General features: G+C 43.1%; 1 protein-coding gene and 1 long non-coding RNA gene across 2 annotated transcripts; one reads left to right on the top strand and one right to left on the bottom strand.

The window, feature by feature from the left end:
- The first annotated feature begins 170 nt into the window (after window positions 1-170).
- On the top strand, window positions 171-16290 carry LOC118388047 (interleukin-31 receptor subunit alpha-like). Its single transcript, XM_052525146.1, has 15 exons — window positions 171-683; window positions 1547-1831; window positions 1948-2062; window positions 2334-2506; window positions 7491-7618; window positions 7765-7927; window positions 8745-8827; window positions 10840-11047; window positions 11448-11615; window positions 12349-12447; window positions 12599-12742; window positions 12832-12972; window positions 13347-13431; window positions 13616-13697; window positions 14716-16290. Exons 1-15 carry the CDS (start codon window positions 596-598, stop codon window positions 15265-15267), a joined length of 2514 nt encoding a protein of 837 aa, XP_052381106.1. The 5' UTR covers window positions 171-595; the 3' UTR covers window positions 15268-16290.
- LOC127931730 (uncharacterized) lies at window positions 4304-7478 on the bottom strand. The gene is made up of 5 exons (XR_008142750.1): window positions 7198-7478; window positions 6856-7121; window positions 5536-6556; window positions 4691-5369; window positions 4304-4538 (listed from the first exon to the last, which is right to left on the bottom strand). It is a non-coding gene; the product is annotated as an uncharacterized LOC127931730 (long non-coding RNA).
- Window positions 16291-16383: the final 93 nt, after the last annotated feature.

Below are 16383 nucleotides of genomic sequence, written 5' to 3'. Positions count from 1 at the left end.
TTCATAACAAAGAATGTCTTGGATAATTTGTCTGGCTTGTTTATTTTGTTTCCGCTATTGGCGATTAAAGCTTTGCGTTATGTTTCACTTGTAAAATCTAGCTGAGCGCTTAAATTCGGTCCCCAGGCATTCATCCTGTTTCCTCATTTCCTGTTAAACTTGCCATTGTTGTGCAATGGCCAACACACCCACCCAGTCCTTGTTCTTGGTCGTCGTGCCTTCAATTCACAACCCCTAACTTCCCACAGGACATTTGAGTATGATAAATGTTTATAATGGAGTACCGAATTTAACGTTTCAAACTTAACCAGTAGCTGCGGTTTAAAACAATTTGGCCACTCGGAAATTTGACTTCGGTGATTTTTAAACAACTGAACTCAGAAAACGCTCTCTGAATGGAAAATAAATCGGTTTGAAGTCAACCAACTGACCTTTTGCTAGATGAGACGTCATGATGTTTCCTAGTTGTAGGTGCGGCATTAATAACAGTTTGTGCTATTAAACCCGTTGCTTAATAGATACGACTTAGTTTAGCTGTAGTGATATTGTTTCGCCACTTACTGGAGAGGGAATTTTATTACTTGAAAGACATGACATGCCATTCTTATCTGCCAAGGGACTGAGAAGGATGGCAACTCTGCTAGTCCTGTCAATCTTCCTTTTGCTCCCAGCAATTTCTGAAGGTGAGTTCCTATATGATAGTAATGTATGAAAGGGACAATCTGATTGGAACTTCCATTTTTAAACTTTCAGTTATATACCCATTGATTATTGAAAATATATATTGTTTTTAAAACGGAACAGACTCTTCCGTGATACACTGACCAGGTGAAGGCTATATACCCAAATTGACACCTGTTAAAGCCACTTAAATTAATATCGATGAAGGAGATGGGTTAAAGAAGGATTTTAAAGCCTTGAGACATGGATTGTGTGTCTGCGCCATTCCTAGTGTGAATGGGCAAGCATTATTTTGTGTCAAGAACTGCAACACTGCTGGGGTTTTGAAGTTCAAATGTTTCCTGTGTGTATCAAGAATGGTCCTCCAGCCAATGTAACTTGACACGTATTCCATGCCCTGACGAATTGAGGTCCTGAGGGCAAATGGGATGCAATTTATTATTAGGAACATGTTCCTAATGTTTTGTACAGTGTATGAGCTAAGTTCAACTACCATATCAGAACCCAAATATATGGTTGTTTAACTCCAATGTTTGATAACAATGCATCTGTAATCAAACATTATGTAGCATCAAAACATGGTCAATACATATATTTTCAGTCCCTACATCCATAGCTCTGTCTGCATTTGAATGGTCACAGAGCCCCATCCCTCAGCTGTTTTCCAGAATAGCAGCGAAATTACCACTTTCTTTGAAATTCATATTGAGTGGTTATAGAAGTTGGGGAGTTGGCGGTCATCGCTCATTCTCTATTTACTTTTCTGTGCTGAATGTTGGTCTTAGTGCAGGCTTTTGTACTGTCATCTCTCAAGTTCTTTGCCATGATTTGTTAATTACAAAGTTTCACATTTTGTTATCAACAGGACAATATGGACATAGATGTGAAGTTATCCCAAAAGACCCATACATTGAATTTGGCTCCAATATTAAGATTAAGTTCAAGAAGACATGCAACAAGACAATCTCAGACAGCCACGGCCAAATCTATTGGACGATCAACAACAAGAGCATAGATGAAAGCCTCTATGAAACCAACACCTCCTTTGCTGCGGTGACCATCTACAATCTATCCCTTCCGAAAGCAATAGTACAATGTCACAGCCATTTAACTCAGCAAGTCTTGGGTGGTACCATCATACAAACATACTGTACGTACCTACTTACATTGTTGGTGTGCGTTACTTTCAATACGTCAACGTTATCATGGCATCTGGGGAATGACTTTTACGAGAGAATAAATCATGTCCTTTAATTTTTTCAACAGGGAAACCCAGAAACATATCGTGTGTCACATATATCTCGCAACAAGATTTTACATGTCGCTGGGAGCACAAGATCAAACCCACATCGAAAATAACATATACCGTTTATAGGAAATGGTGAGTTCTGACTCGAAACCTAGCTTCCTCTTCGTATAGCAACGTAGACGGAAAGATTCCCTTGTCATATGGAATAATGCACAAAAGGAGTGCGCTATGTAGGGGATAAGGTGCCATTTGTGACGTAAAAAAAGAGAGCCCTGCAGCTGAGATGCAATAATTTAATAACCAACGTATCGACAGACAAGCTGTCTTCGTCAGGGTATGTAACCATATGTCTTCCTTTTGGGACGTAACCGACGTTTCTGTTTTGTTGTCTCTTTTTGTGTAGGGAAAATAGCCCAGATGCATGGGAGAGTGATCATTGTAGTTCTGGAAGCATGTCATGCACTTTTAATAAGAGCCTGCCGAAGCTTTCAAAGCTAAATTACATCACTGTGCGAGCTGAAAGCACAGTTTGGGAGACAATCTCGGACACACTGGAATTGGATCCTTGGGATACAGGTATGTAGTCAGAATGCACAGCTTTGACTCTCTGGAGCAGAGCATGTTTTATATATAGTACCAGTCTAAAGTTTGGACACACCTACTTATTCAAGGGTTTTTCTTATTTTTTTAAACTATTTTCTACATTGCAGAATTATAGTGAAGAAATAAACTATGAAATAACACATGGAATCATGTGGTAAACCAAAAAGTGTTAAATAAATAAAAAATATATTTTAAATTATTCAAAGAAGCCACCCTTTGCCTTGATAACAGCTTTGCATACTCTGAGCATTCTCTTAACCAGCTTCACCTGGAATGCTTTTCCAACAGTCTTGAAGGAGTTCCCACAAATGCTGAGCAGTTGCTGCTTTTCCTTCAATCTGTGGTCCAACTCATCATACCAGTGGGTTGTGGAGGCCAGGTCATCTGATGCAGCACTCATCACTCTCCTTCTTGGTCAAATAGCCCTTACACAGCCTGGAGATAGTCCCACTAAGCGCAAAACAGATGGGATGGCGTATTGCTGCAGAATGCTGTAGGAGCCATGCTGGTTTAGTGTGCCTTGAATTCTAAATAAATCACAGACTGTGTCACCAGCGAAGCACCATCACACCCCCTCTTCCATGCTTCATGGTGGGAACCACACATACGTATATCACCCGTTCACCTACTCTGCATCTCACAAACAAACGGAGGTTTGGACCAAAAATCTCAAAGTTGGACTCATCAGCCCAAAGGACAGATTTCCACCGCTCTAATGTCGATTGCTTGTGTTTCTTGGCCCAATTCTTGGCTTCTTCTTATTGGTGTCCTTTAGTAGTGGTTTCTTTGCAGCAATTCGACCATGAAGGCCTGATTCACACTGTCGCCTCTGAACAGATGATGTTGATATGTGTCTATTACTTGAACTCTGTGAAGCATTTATTTTTGGCTGCAATATCTGAGGCTGGTAACTCCAAAGAACTTATCCTCTGTAGCAGAGGTAACCCTGGGTTTTCCTTTCCTGTGGCGGTCCTCATGAGAGCTAGTTTCATCATAGCGCTTGATGGTTTTTATGACTGCACTTGCAGAAACTTTCAAAGTTCTTGAAACTTTCCAGATTGACTGACCTTCATGTCTTAAAGTAATGATGGATTGTTGTTTCTCCTTGCTTATTTGAGCGGTTGTTATCATAATATGGACTTGGTCTATTACCAAATAGGGCTATTTTCTGTATATCTTGGCTCAAACGCGTTAAAAAGGAAAGAACTTCCACAACTTAACTTTTAAAAGGCACACCTGTTCATTGAAATGCATTTAAGGTGACTACCTCATGAAGCTGGTTGAGAGAATGCCAAGAGTGTGCAAAGCTGTCATCAAGGCAAAGGGTGGCAACTTTGAAGAATCTAAAATCTATTTTGATTTGTTGGATACTTTTTTGGGTTACTCCATGATTCCATATGTGTTAGTTCATAGTATTTCATAGTATTTCATAGTTTTGATGTCTAGCGTAGCCTAGTGGTTAGAGCGTTGGACTAGTAACCAGAAGGTGGCAAGTTCAAACCCCTGAGCTGACAAGGTACAAATCTGTCGTTCTGCCCCTGAACAGGCAGTTAACCCACTGTTCCTAGGCCGTCATTGAAAATAAGAATTTGTTCTTAACTGATCTTGCCTAGTTAAATAAAGGTAAAATAAAAATTTAAAAACAATGTAGAAAATAGTACAAATATGGAATGACTGGGTGTGTCCAAACATTTGACTGGCACTGTAAGTTAGTTGTGTGTGTATACACCATTCAAAGCAAATTAAATGACCAGTCATACCAGTGGACAATTGGATTGTTGTCCATCGTAAAGCTCAATATTCTTACACCAGTATTTCTTGTTTATCTATTGTATTGTTTGTGTAATTGAGGTCTGACTTTAATCATCCAACCTGACATTACTCATCCAACCTGACATTACTCACCCGACCTGACATTACTCACCCGACCTGACATTACTCACCCGACCTGACATTACTCACCCGACCTGACATTACTCACCCGGCCTGACATTACTCACCCGACCTGACATTACTCACCCGACCTGACATTACTCACCCGACCTGACATTACTCACCCGACCTGACATTACTCACCCGACCTGACATTACTCACCCGACCTGACATTACTCACCCGGCCTGACATTACTCACCCGGCCTGACATTACTCACCCGACCTGACATGACTCACCCGACCTGACATTACTCACCCGACCTGACATGACTCACCCGACCTGACATGACTCACCCGACCTGACATGACTCACCTGACATGACTCACCCGACCTGACATGACTCACCCGACCTGACATTACTCACCCGACCTGACATTACTCACCCGACCTGACATTACTCACCCGACCTGACATGACTCACCCGACCTGACATGACTCACCCGACCTGACATGACTCACCCGACCTGACATTACTCACCCGACCTGACATTACTCACCCGACCTGACATTACTCACCCGACCTGACATTACTCACCCGACCTGACATGACTCACCCGACCTGACATGACTCACCCGACCTGACATTACTCACCCGACCTGACATGACTCACCCGACCTGACATGACTCACCCGACCTGACATGACTCACCCGACCTGACATGACTCACCCGACCTGACATGACTCACCCGACCTGACATGACTCACCCGACCTGACATGACTCACCCGACCTGACATGACTCACCCGACCTGACATGACTCACCCGACCTGACATTACTCACCCGACCTGACATTACTCACCCGACCTGACATGACTCACCCGACCTGACATGACTCACCCGACCTGACATTACTCACCCGACCTGACATGACTCACCCGACCTGACATTACTCACCCGACCTGACATTACTCACCCGGCCTGACATTACTCACCCGACCTGACATGACTCACCCGACCTGACATTACTCACCCGACCTGACATGACTCACCCGACCTGACATGACTCACCCGACCTGACATGACTCACCTGACATGACTCACCCGACCTGACATGACTCACCCGACCTGACATTACTCACCCGACCTGACATTACTCACCCGACCTGACATTACTCACCCGACCTGACATGACTCACCCGACCTGACATGACTCACCCGACCTGACATGACTCACCCGACCTGACATTACTCACCTGACCTGACATTACTCACCCGACCTGACATTACTCACCTGACCTGACATTACTCACCCGACCTGACATTACTCACCCGACCTGACATTACTCACCCGACCTGACATTACTCACCCGACCTGACATTACTCACCCGACCTGACATTACTCACCCGACCTGACATTACTCACCCGACCTGACATGACTCACCCGACCTGACATGACTCACCCGACCTGACATGACTCACCCGACCTGACATTACTCACCCGACCTGACATTACTCACCCGACCTGACATTACTCACCCGACCTGACATTACTCACCCGACCTGACATTACTCACCCGACCTGACATTACTCACCCGACCTGACATTACTCACCCGACCTGACATTACTCACCCGACCTGACATGACTCACCCGACCTGACATGACTCACCCGACCTGACATGACTCACCCGACCTGACATGACTCACCCGACCTGACATGACTCACCCGACCTGACATGACTCACCCGACCTGACATGACTCACCCGACCTGACATGACTCACCCGACCTGACATGACTCACCCGACCTGACATTACTCACCCGACCTGACATTACTCACCCGACCTGACATGACTCACCCGACCTGACATGACTCACCCGACCTGACATGACTCACCCGACCTGACTCACCCGACCTGACATGACTCACCCGACCTGACATTACTCACCCGACCTGACATGACTCACCCGACCTGACATGACTCACCCGACCTGACATTACTCACCCGACCTGACATTACTCACCCGACCTGACATGACTCACCCGACCTGACATGACTCACCCGACCTGACATTACTCACCTGACCTGACATTACTCACCCGACCTGACATTACTCACCTGACCTGACATTACTCACCCGACCTGACATTACTCACCCGACCTGACATTACTCACCCGACCTGACTCACCCGACCTGACATGACTCACCCGACCTGACATGACTCACCCGACCTGACATTACTCACCCGACCTGACATTACTCACCCGACCTGACATGACTCACCCGACCTGACATTACTCACCCGACCTGACATTACTCACCCGACCTGACATGACTCACCCGACCTGACATGACTCACCCGACCTGACATTACTCACCCGACCTGACATTACTCACCCGACCTGACATTACTCACCGGACCTGACATTACTCACCCGACCTGACATTACTCACCTGACCTGACATTACTCACCCGACCTGACATTACTCACCCGACCTGACATTACTCACCCGACCTGACATGACTCACCCGACCTGACATGACTCACCCGACCTGACATTACTCACCCGACCTGACATTACTCACCCGACCTGACATTACTCACCCGACCTGACATGACTCACCCGACCTGACATTACTCACCCGACCTGACATTACTCACCCGACCTGACATTACTCACCCGACCTGACATTACTCACCCGACCTGACATTACTCACCCGACCTGACATGACTCACCCGACCTGACATTACTCACCCGACCTGACATTACTCACCCGACCTGACATGACTCACCCGACCTGACATGACTCACCCGACCTGACATGACTCACCCGACCTGACATGACTCACCCGACCTGACATTACTCACCCGACCTGACATTACTCACCCGACCTGACATTACTCACCCGACCTGACATGACTCACCCGACCTGACATGACTCACCCGACCTGACATGACTCACCCGACCTGACATGACTCACCCGACCTGACATTACTCACCCAACCTGACATTACTGACCTAACCTGACATTACTCACCTAACCTGACATTACTTACCCTGTTTTTCAAGTGAAAATTGACCCTCCAAAGAATGTGCGGGTGGTTCCTCTCCCTGCTCATCTAAGGGTTGAATGGGAAAGACCAGGAGGCACAGGCTTTCTTGACCAGGTCATACACTGTCAAGTCAAATATGCCAAGGTACACCGCTCATTTATTCAATGTTACGTTGTCTGTGATTTGTTTGTTGCTTAGTGCAATGTGCTATTTTCCCGGACTAGTTGGAAGTTAACATGACTGTTTTTGCCTCTCATATCTTTGTTTCTTCTCCCTGTGTAAATGTCCAGCATGTAATGGATACATCTATGAACACAGTGGCCAAGACAGCCTCTGTCACTTCTGTTGAAGTGGAGTCATGCACCAACCATACAGTGTCTGTCCGCTGTGCTTTAGACAAGGCCCCCTGGAGTGAATGGAGCAGCCAGGTGACAGTACTGTCCTCTCTCAACGGTAAGAAAACATAAAGCCCCAGTAAATCACAATCGCTATACAGGTTTTCAGGATAATTTTTAAAATTTTTTTAAATCTACCCTTTCAGAAGGCATGTTTGAGATGATAGGTATATGTCTCAGAGTACTGATCTAGGATCAGCTCCCCCTTGTCCATGTAATCTTATTAATTATGCTCTAAAAGGCTAAATTTGATCTAGGATCAGCTCTCCAACTCTGAGAGGCTTTGATGTCTCTGCCGTCTGTTTTGTTTTTCACTGTTAACATTTTGAGGTTGTTGTAGACATGAATTTGAATGCACATATTTTGCTGTGCTTGAAGAATGAGTCGTTAGACCTTGATTGAATAGCATGCACTGTCTGTGTGTTTGTCATGCACCCTTATCAAGTGTTATCATGTATAAAAAAAAATTGCTGTAAGCTTCCTCACATTATAATCTGGCATGGTTTGATAGAGATAAGCAATGTGGCTGAAACAATTTCACCAACCCAGTTGTCTCATTCGAAGAGAAATAATAGGAAGGATGCATTTTGAAAGTATTTTAAACAGTGCTGTGGTCTGAGTCTAGTTGGTGGCGTAGGGTTTGTGAAATGGATTGTGGTGAGAAACATTGTGAACTAATCACCCATCACCGTTTTCTGGAACACATCAGTCAGCCACAGTATGCTTTCAGTTTGTCTTAATATTGAGTGTTACGTTTCAGTTTCAGTCTTAGTATTGAAAGTTACTACACATTCTCCGACAGTACATCACAAAATTACGTGATTATTATAACTAGGCTAAACTCTGTCTAAACTCTATTATTTCTATGTCAACAGCGAGCACAGTGCAGTTGGACCTGTGGAGGAAGATGGATGCACCAGACAACACTGGGACTAGAACAGTGCACCTGATGTGGAAGGTAGGGAGCCTATGGAAGGAAGCTTATGTATGGCACTTTACATAATCAACATTATAAACTGGGTGGTTCGAGCCCTAAATGCTGATCGGCTGACAGCCGTGGTATATTTAAGCAATAAGGCACGAGAGGGTGTGGTATATGGCCAATATTCCACGGCTAAGTGCTCTTCACAGGCACAACACAAGGCGGAGTGCTAGGACACAGCCCTTAGTCGTGGTATATTGGCTCTATATCATAAACCCCAGTGGTGTCTTATTGCTATTATAAACTGGTTATCAACATAATTAGAGCAGTAAAAATAAATGTTTTGTCATACCTGTGGTATACGGTCTGATATACCACAGTTCTCAGCCAATCAGCATTCAGGGCTCGAACCACCCAGTTTATAATAGATTGTATACCACGGATGTTCTAATTACGTTGGTAAACAGTTTCATAGCAATAAGGCATCTTTTGGGGTTTGTGGTATACGGCCAATACAGCACGACGAAGGGCTGTATCCAGGCACTCTGCGTTGCATCGTGCTTAAGAACAGTCCTTAGCTGTGTTATATTAGTGATATACCACAGCCCCTCTGACCTTATTGCTTAAATAGGCATTGTTCTGGTTCAGTATTGGTTAGTCACTACCAAGGGTCTCCAGCTCTGGTCCTGGGTAGCTACAGTGTACCCGGGCTGTTGTTCCAGCCCACCACCAACACATCTGATTCTACAAATAAATCTAACCTTGAAGCAGGTGTGTTAGTGGTGGGTTGAAACTACAACCTCGTCACCCAGTATCTCCCCAGCACCACAGTTGGAGACCCTTTTGGTCTAAAGCCTTTCAAAGATGTAGAACTCTACCAAAAGTTTCCTTCCTCAAAACTAGGGTTGCAAAACTACCGCCAATTTACAAAAAGTTTACGATTTTTTGTTGTTGTAATTTTGGTAATTAACAGATCATCTGTGGTAATCTAGGTATGGTACCTTTGGTAATTTATACTTTAAATTATGTATTCATCTATAGTATACATTTTTTATATCTTGTGCATTGATTTCTAGTGGATAGACCATATGGTTCTAGAGGAAATAGCCTAATTAATGAAAAACGCATCTCATCAACATTAGCATTATTTTCAATTAACTCTGCAACTCTTCCAAATTTAGTTTTTACATAATTGTCACCAGTTTGACACCAAAAGATTTACAACAAAGACATACTACTTTTGTATTTTATTTATTTAACTAGGTAAGTTTAATTAAGAACACATTCATATTTAGTATAAACAAAGGATATCTCATGTTGAAACCCTCATATTTGGGCTCCCAAGTGGTGCATCTCAGTGCAAGAGGCGTCACTACAGTCCCTGGTTCAAATCTAGGCTGAATCACAATTGGCCAAGCGTCGTCCGGGTTTGGCCGGAATTTGTTCTTAACTGACTTGCCTAGTTAAATAAAGGTTAAATGTAAGAGAAATGTAAAAATTAAACACCAATGGTATTCACCAAAGTGCCAGTGGTCATTACAGACAGCTGTGATAATCTGAAGTACCCAAAAAGGCCACTAGATGTCGTGTGCTAAATTCCTTGAGAAACAGGAAAAATATGCAATCAGATGCAAATGTATTTTAAAGCTGAGCTTTCAGTCAACCTGATGAAGGTCGACTGACTGGAAGCTCAGCTACAATTAAATACATTTGCATCTGACAGGAAAGGAAGTGTGCAGAGACTTTTTCCTGTTTCTCAAGTTTTGCCTCCAGCACATCCACTAATCAGCTGTGGGTCTGCGGTAGATTCTGGCTATTATCTACATGTGATAATACTTTAACTTTACCAAAAGCCTAGTAGCTTACTGATTAACTTCGAATGGTACCAGTAATACCCCCCCACACACACACACACACTTTGTAACCCTACTAAGAAATATGAGTAAATCTAAAACCTTGCTCAAAATATTCATTTTTTGTTTCTAAATGGGGATGATTCTGACTGGGTGTGATGTATTTTCTAACTTCCTCTTTTCTGCTTTGTACAGAGCATCTCCCCTGCCTGCAAGGCCATCGATGGATACAGGCTGACGTACATGGCTGATGAAAAGCACATGCCTGACATACATTTGGACACCGTTGTGGATAAGGCTTCCATCACTGTGGACCAGCGGGCATACAGAGTCACTCTCGCTGCCTATCGCGGCGACACCACGTTTTCTGAACAGTCAATCTATGTACCGGCCGTGGGACAAAGTTAGTTGCTATATTTGACACATATTCAATATGATTTGCCAGTTATCCTGTTTAATATCATGTGACTCATTGCAAAGCTATTAGCTAGCAGATATGAGTCATATCTATCATGATCCATTTATACTACCAGATAGATAGGTATATCACACTATCTCACTAGTCTTTATAATACAGACACTACTGCTACACTAAACTCAATGTTTCAACAAAAGCCTCTAACATTTTTAAACTACTAAACTTCTTCTACTTTCATTAAAATACTTATCGACAGTTGAAGAAAGGCAGAGTTTTCTTGTAGAAAAAGTACCTGTCCTCGTTTGTTATTTACAGTGTTATTTAGAAGTGGTTTTAAGCCTCTGTGTACTACAGTGTCACATTCATATGAGTTTATGTGTGTCAGGTCTCCCCCAGGTTAGGGGCGCCCAGGCCTCTGCCCATGACGGTGACATCCAGGTCAGCTGGGTTGTTCCTCCTCTCTATCCTGTCCATGGCTACATCATAGACTGGACCACCGATGGAGATACATACACCTGGCTACAGAGCCAAGACACTTACATCACATTGACTGGTGAGCTGGGATTCTAAAGAATGGATGGACGGATGGATGGGTGGGTCGATGGATGGGTGGGTCGATGGATGGGTGGGTCGATGGACGGGTGGGTCGATGGACGGGTGGGTCGATGGACGGGTGGGTCGATGGATGGGTGGGTTGATGGGTGGGTCGATGGATGGGTGGGTTGATGGGTGGATGTATAGTTGGATCCTGATTATGTTACTTTATGTAACTTTACATTGACATTGGGGTGCTTGACATGACTCGAGGTTTGAGTTTCATTTTCTACTGTGGTCATTAGGAATTATTTTAATTGTTTTGCTGTGGTTTCTCTATGGGTTTGAATAGACTCATAGAATGTGCATTAGAGGAAGATCCATTGAGCTTGTCGTTGATGTGATGAAAGAAAAACAGAATGCTTTTAGATGGATCAAAAATCTAGTCAATCTTTATTGGTCGAGTACACAGAATTGCAGATGTTATCGCAGTTCCAGCGAAATGCTTGTAATTCTAGCTACAATTAGGTATTACACTTATCAATATTTCTGTTTTTATATGATGAGCCATGACTAGAATACATTATACACATATAAAGTGGGTAAAACAGTATGTAAACATTATTAAATCAACTGGTAATATTGTGTGTATTACATCCCAGATTAAATGAATACCACTCCTCCTGTTATCCCCGTAAACAATTGGAGGAATCTACTTTGGGATGTTTTCATTTTCTCGCTCCCTCTCATAGGCCTGCAGCCTTTTAAACTATACAACATCACAGTAACTCCACTCTACGATGACAAGACAGGACTCGAAAAGGTCATTCAGATCTGCTCAGTACAAAGAGGTACCGTTCATATGTTCCTCTCTTTCTATTGGTCCTTTGGGGTAATGGCTATGTATCTTCATATTCTTATTTATTAAAAGGATTTCAATGTTTTAATTGTATCTGTCCCAAATAAATGGATTACTAAATCATATTTTCTTGATCGACTCAGCTCCAGGGAATATCTCCTCGGTCGATGTACACGTTCAAGACAAAAGTGCTCAGGTCAACTGGACTGCTGTGCCTCAGAGCCAATGTAGCGGTGATGTCGTCAACTACACTGTTTTCTACAAGACTGAAAAACAACCAGAGCTGAGTAAGTCTCCTGAAACATTGTTTCAACTTTGTTATAACGGCATGTCGACTGTACCGAGTCATTTCCTGTTGTTTTTCCTCCCCTCTCAGATGTGACAGTAAATAGCTGGAAACAGGGAGTGACTCTGGAGCCTCTCCAACCAGACACCAGATACAGTGTCCATGTTATGGCCAGAGCTGTTACTGGGGCAACCAATAGCAGCATCATTCACTTCACAACGAGCAGATACGGTAAGGTCATGTCTGTAGGCTTCACCCACCATCTGATAGTATCTCATGGTAACACAGATTGACACTTTAAAAGTCTCTTTATGGTGCTACATATTCATTCCATGTATCCACTTTGAAGCACAGGGTTATAGTAGCAAATGTTCTAACCATAGAATTACAGTTACAAGAACGGACATTCAAGTCGATCTTCCGTGCAGGTTGGACCTGCGGCCATCTTGCGTGCACTCGTCTGTACCAGTGGTTTTAATTCTGTGGTTTTCTGACATATTCTAACTAAGCATTTTGCCCCATGCATACAATACTGATCAATTGTCCAAAAACAGTATTTGCTGTTGTATTCCTTCATCATAACGTCTCTGTGTCTGTCCCATCAGGCAGGACCTTCATCATAATGTCCTGTGTCTTCGGTGGTTTCGGCGTCCTCATCGTCCTAGTCACTGGACTCTTCTGCGTCATTCAGTATGTTCTGCCGTTGATCTCAGAAACTTTTTAAAGCTGCAGATGTTCTTCCCTGTATATGTAAATGGTTGTGTTCCAAATAGCTCCCTATTTAGTGCACTGCCCATCACTCACTTCAAGTCAATTATGTCAGACAAGTCAGATGATTGGATGTTCTATGTAACATTGGTTAACTGATCCCTAGGTGGAAACGATTTAAGGGGAAGATAGTGCCCAACCCCGGTCTCAGCTCCCTGGAATTCTGGTCTTCACAGGATTGTCATAAGGTAAACATAATAATGACATGATAATATTTTTATATTGTCTCAATCAATCAAATGTATTTATAAAGCCCTTTTTACATCAGCCGATGTCACAAAGTGCTATACAGAAACACAGCCTAAAACCCCAAACACAAAACACATTCCATTTATCCCTGTCCTATAGTATAGACAATGGATACTGTATTGAACATGTCCTTCAGAAACACAGCCTAAAACACAAAACACATTCCATTTATCCCTGTCCTATAGTATAGACAATGGATACTGTATTGAACATGTCCTTCAGAAACACAGCCTAAAACCCCAAACACAAAACACATTCCATTTATCCCTGTCCTATAGTATAGACAATGGATACTGTATTGAACATGTCCTTCAGAAACACAGCCTAAAACACAAAACACATTCCATTTATCCCTGTCCTATAGTATAGACAATGGATACTGTATTGAACATGTCCTTCAGAAACACAGCCTAAAACACAAAACACATTCCATTTATCCCTGTCCTATAGTATAGACAATGGATACTGTATTGAACATGTCCTTCAGAAACACAGCCTAAAACCCCAAACACAAAACACATTCCATTTATCCCTGTCCTATAGTATAGACAATGGATACTGTATTGAACATGTCCTTCAGAAACACAGCCTAAAACACAAAACACATTCCATTTATCCCTGTCCTATAGTATAGACAATGGATACTGTATTGAACATGTCCTTCCATTTCACTCGTCTGAAGAAAAGGGATTTGATATACATTTCATTTGTTACATTTCAACACAAATCTTTCACTTTATGACTATTACTTATGGATTAAACTGTTCATGTTCCAATTGGCTCATTCAACCCCCTTCCTCTCTCCCCTGTAACTAGTCCCCATGTTCTCAGTCAACATACCTGGTGAAATAAATCAAATGTTGGTCTTCATGTTGGCTCAATAGGCTCCAGTTTCCATCGTCCCTACTGTCTTCACCATTCCTTTTTGGAAATATGTATATCCTTGTCACCCCACAGATCCAACCCTTTAACAACCCGTCTGAACTCGAGACCTTCTGTGAGATGATCTACCCCTGTGAGGTGAACACCATAACGGACGACATCATGGGGTCAACCTCTACAGAAGACGGGGACATACAGGACATGGGCAAAGAGACAGTCTGTGACCAGACAGAGAGATGGAGCTCTGGCTTCGGTAGCAGGACCTTCTGTGACAGCCAACCCAGAGAGGAGAGCAGTAACCTGGGCCTGGCCCCAACCCTCCTCCCTTTACTGGCTCAACAAGACGGAGAAACCAACCTGCTGGAGTCAACTACCTCTGAGGACTCATCATCAGAGCCATCAGACCTCCAGGCCTCCGAGAGCTGTCCCGTCAACCCCTACAGGCTGCAGACGCCAGGGGAATGCCCTGTGAGGTTGGGGCTGGGGGGAGGCGAGGCGACGTCGGGCACCACAGAGGAGAGTAGGAGTCTGTTGGACACACAGCAGCATAGCAGCATAGCTCCTCTCACTGCGTACGTCACTCTGGGCATGTTTGAACACAGGGTGAGGGAAAGTAAACGGACATGAACACACTCCTGAATCCAGTGGACTTCTCAGTCTTTCCTAGAACATTTTATTCATTCAGTTTTAATGTCTCATATAGGCTATTGTGTTTTTGTGTTAGTGGTACTTTGAAATATCCATTTTGTAATTATACTTGAGTGACAATTTGTACAGTATGTGTATTTGTAGATTGTAAAGGTAGATAGATATCAGTTCTTTGAATTTGACTCATAAATATCAATCTATACTGTTGTATGTGGTAGACTATATCTCATCAAATGTTTTAGTTTCTTGTCGTTGAGAAGGACTGCTGTTGGTACAATTTAAGCGCTTCCCCTTCCTGTCCATTACCAGTATGCCGTTTTGTTTGGGGGGAGGGGTGTTGCAGCACCACTTCCTAAAAACAGAAAGCAAGTGTGCCAAGATGGAAATATTTCAGTAACAGGGTTAAAGCAAGGCTTCATGTCTCTGAGTTACTGGATGGGTGGTAGCCTAGCGGTTAAGAACTTGGCCAAATAACCAAAAGTGTACTGATTCAAATCCCAGAGCCGACTAGGTAAAAATCTGATGATGTGCCTTTGAGCAAGACATTTAACCCTAATTGCTCCTGTAAGTTGTTCTGGATGAGAGCATCTGTTAAATGACTCAAAAGTAGAATGTAAATGTTTGCGTCCCAAATGACACCCTATTTCATATAAAATACATTACTTTTGACTAGGGCTCGTAGGTCTCAGGTCAGAAGTAGTGCTCTATATAATTATTAGGGTGCAATTTGGGACACACCCAGTGACTAGAGAGACATTGAAGCCCATCCTTGATTTGACCCTGTACTGCTCTTTAAAATATAATTTACTGGGTCATGGGAAAGAAAAAACAAAATCACTCCAAGTCTATGATCTGCCCGATGACATTTTATTGAATAATAACTTATTTTTAAAAATAATGTTAGGAATGGGAGCCAAGCCATTCTGTTCTATTAATGTTGAATGTCTCACTGATTATTATTATGTAAAGCACTCTTCACTTTGTAAAATGATGCAGACAGAAGAGGGAGGTATTTCATTTGTTTTTCAAAACAATTTAACAAATTGTACATGCACTTTTCAGTATACACTGAGTGTACAAAACATTAGGACCCCC

Source organism: Oncorhynchus keta, chromosome 9 (assembly GCF_023373465.1).
Source record: "Oncorhynchus keta strain PuntledgeMale-10-30-2019 chromosome 9, Oket_V2, whole genome shotgun sequence".
NCBI classification, from domain to species: domain Eukaryota; kingdom Metazoa; phylum Chordata; class Actinopteri; order Salmoniformes; family Salmonidae; genus Oncorhynchus; species Oncorhynchus keta.
The sequence above is the reverse complement of the archived record's forward strand: the minus strand, read 5'-3'. Positions and strand labels throughout refer to the sequence as shown.

What these genes read in the sequence shown, in the direction of transcription:
- LOC118388047 (XM_052525146.1), top strand. Translation starts at nt 596, where the DNA reads ATGCCATTCTTATCTGCCAAGGGACTGAGAAGGATGGCAACTCTGCTA. An exon ending in CAGTGCACCTGATGTGGAAG is followed by an intron (nt 8,828 to 10,839) that starts GTAGGGAGCCTA and finishes TGCTTTGTACAG; the next exon opens with AGCATCTCCCCTGCCTGCAA. An exon ending in TGAAAAACAACCAGAGCTGA is followed by an intron (nt 12,743 to 12,831) that starts GTAAGTCTCCTG and finishes CTCCCCTCTCAG; the next exon opens with ATGTGACAGTAAATAGCTGG.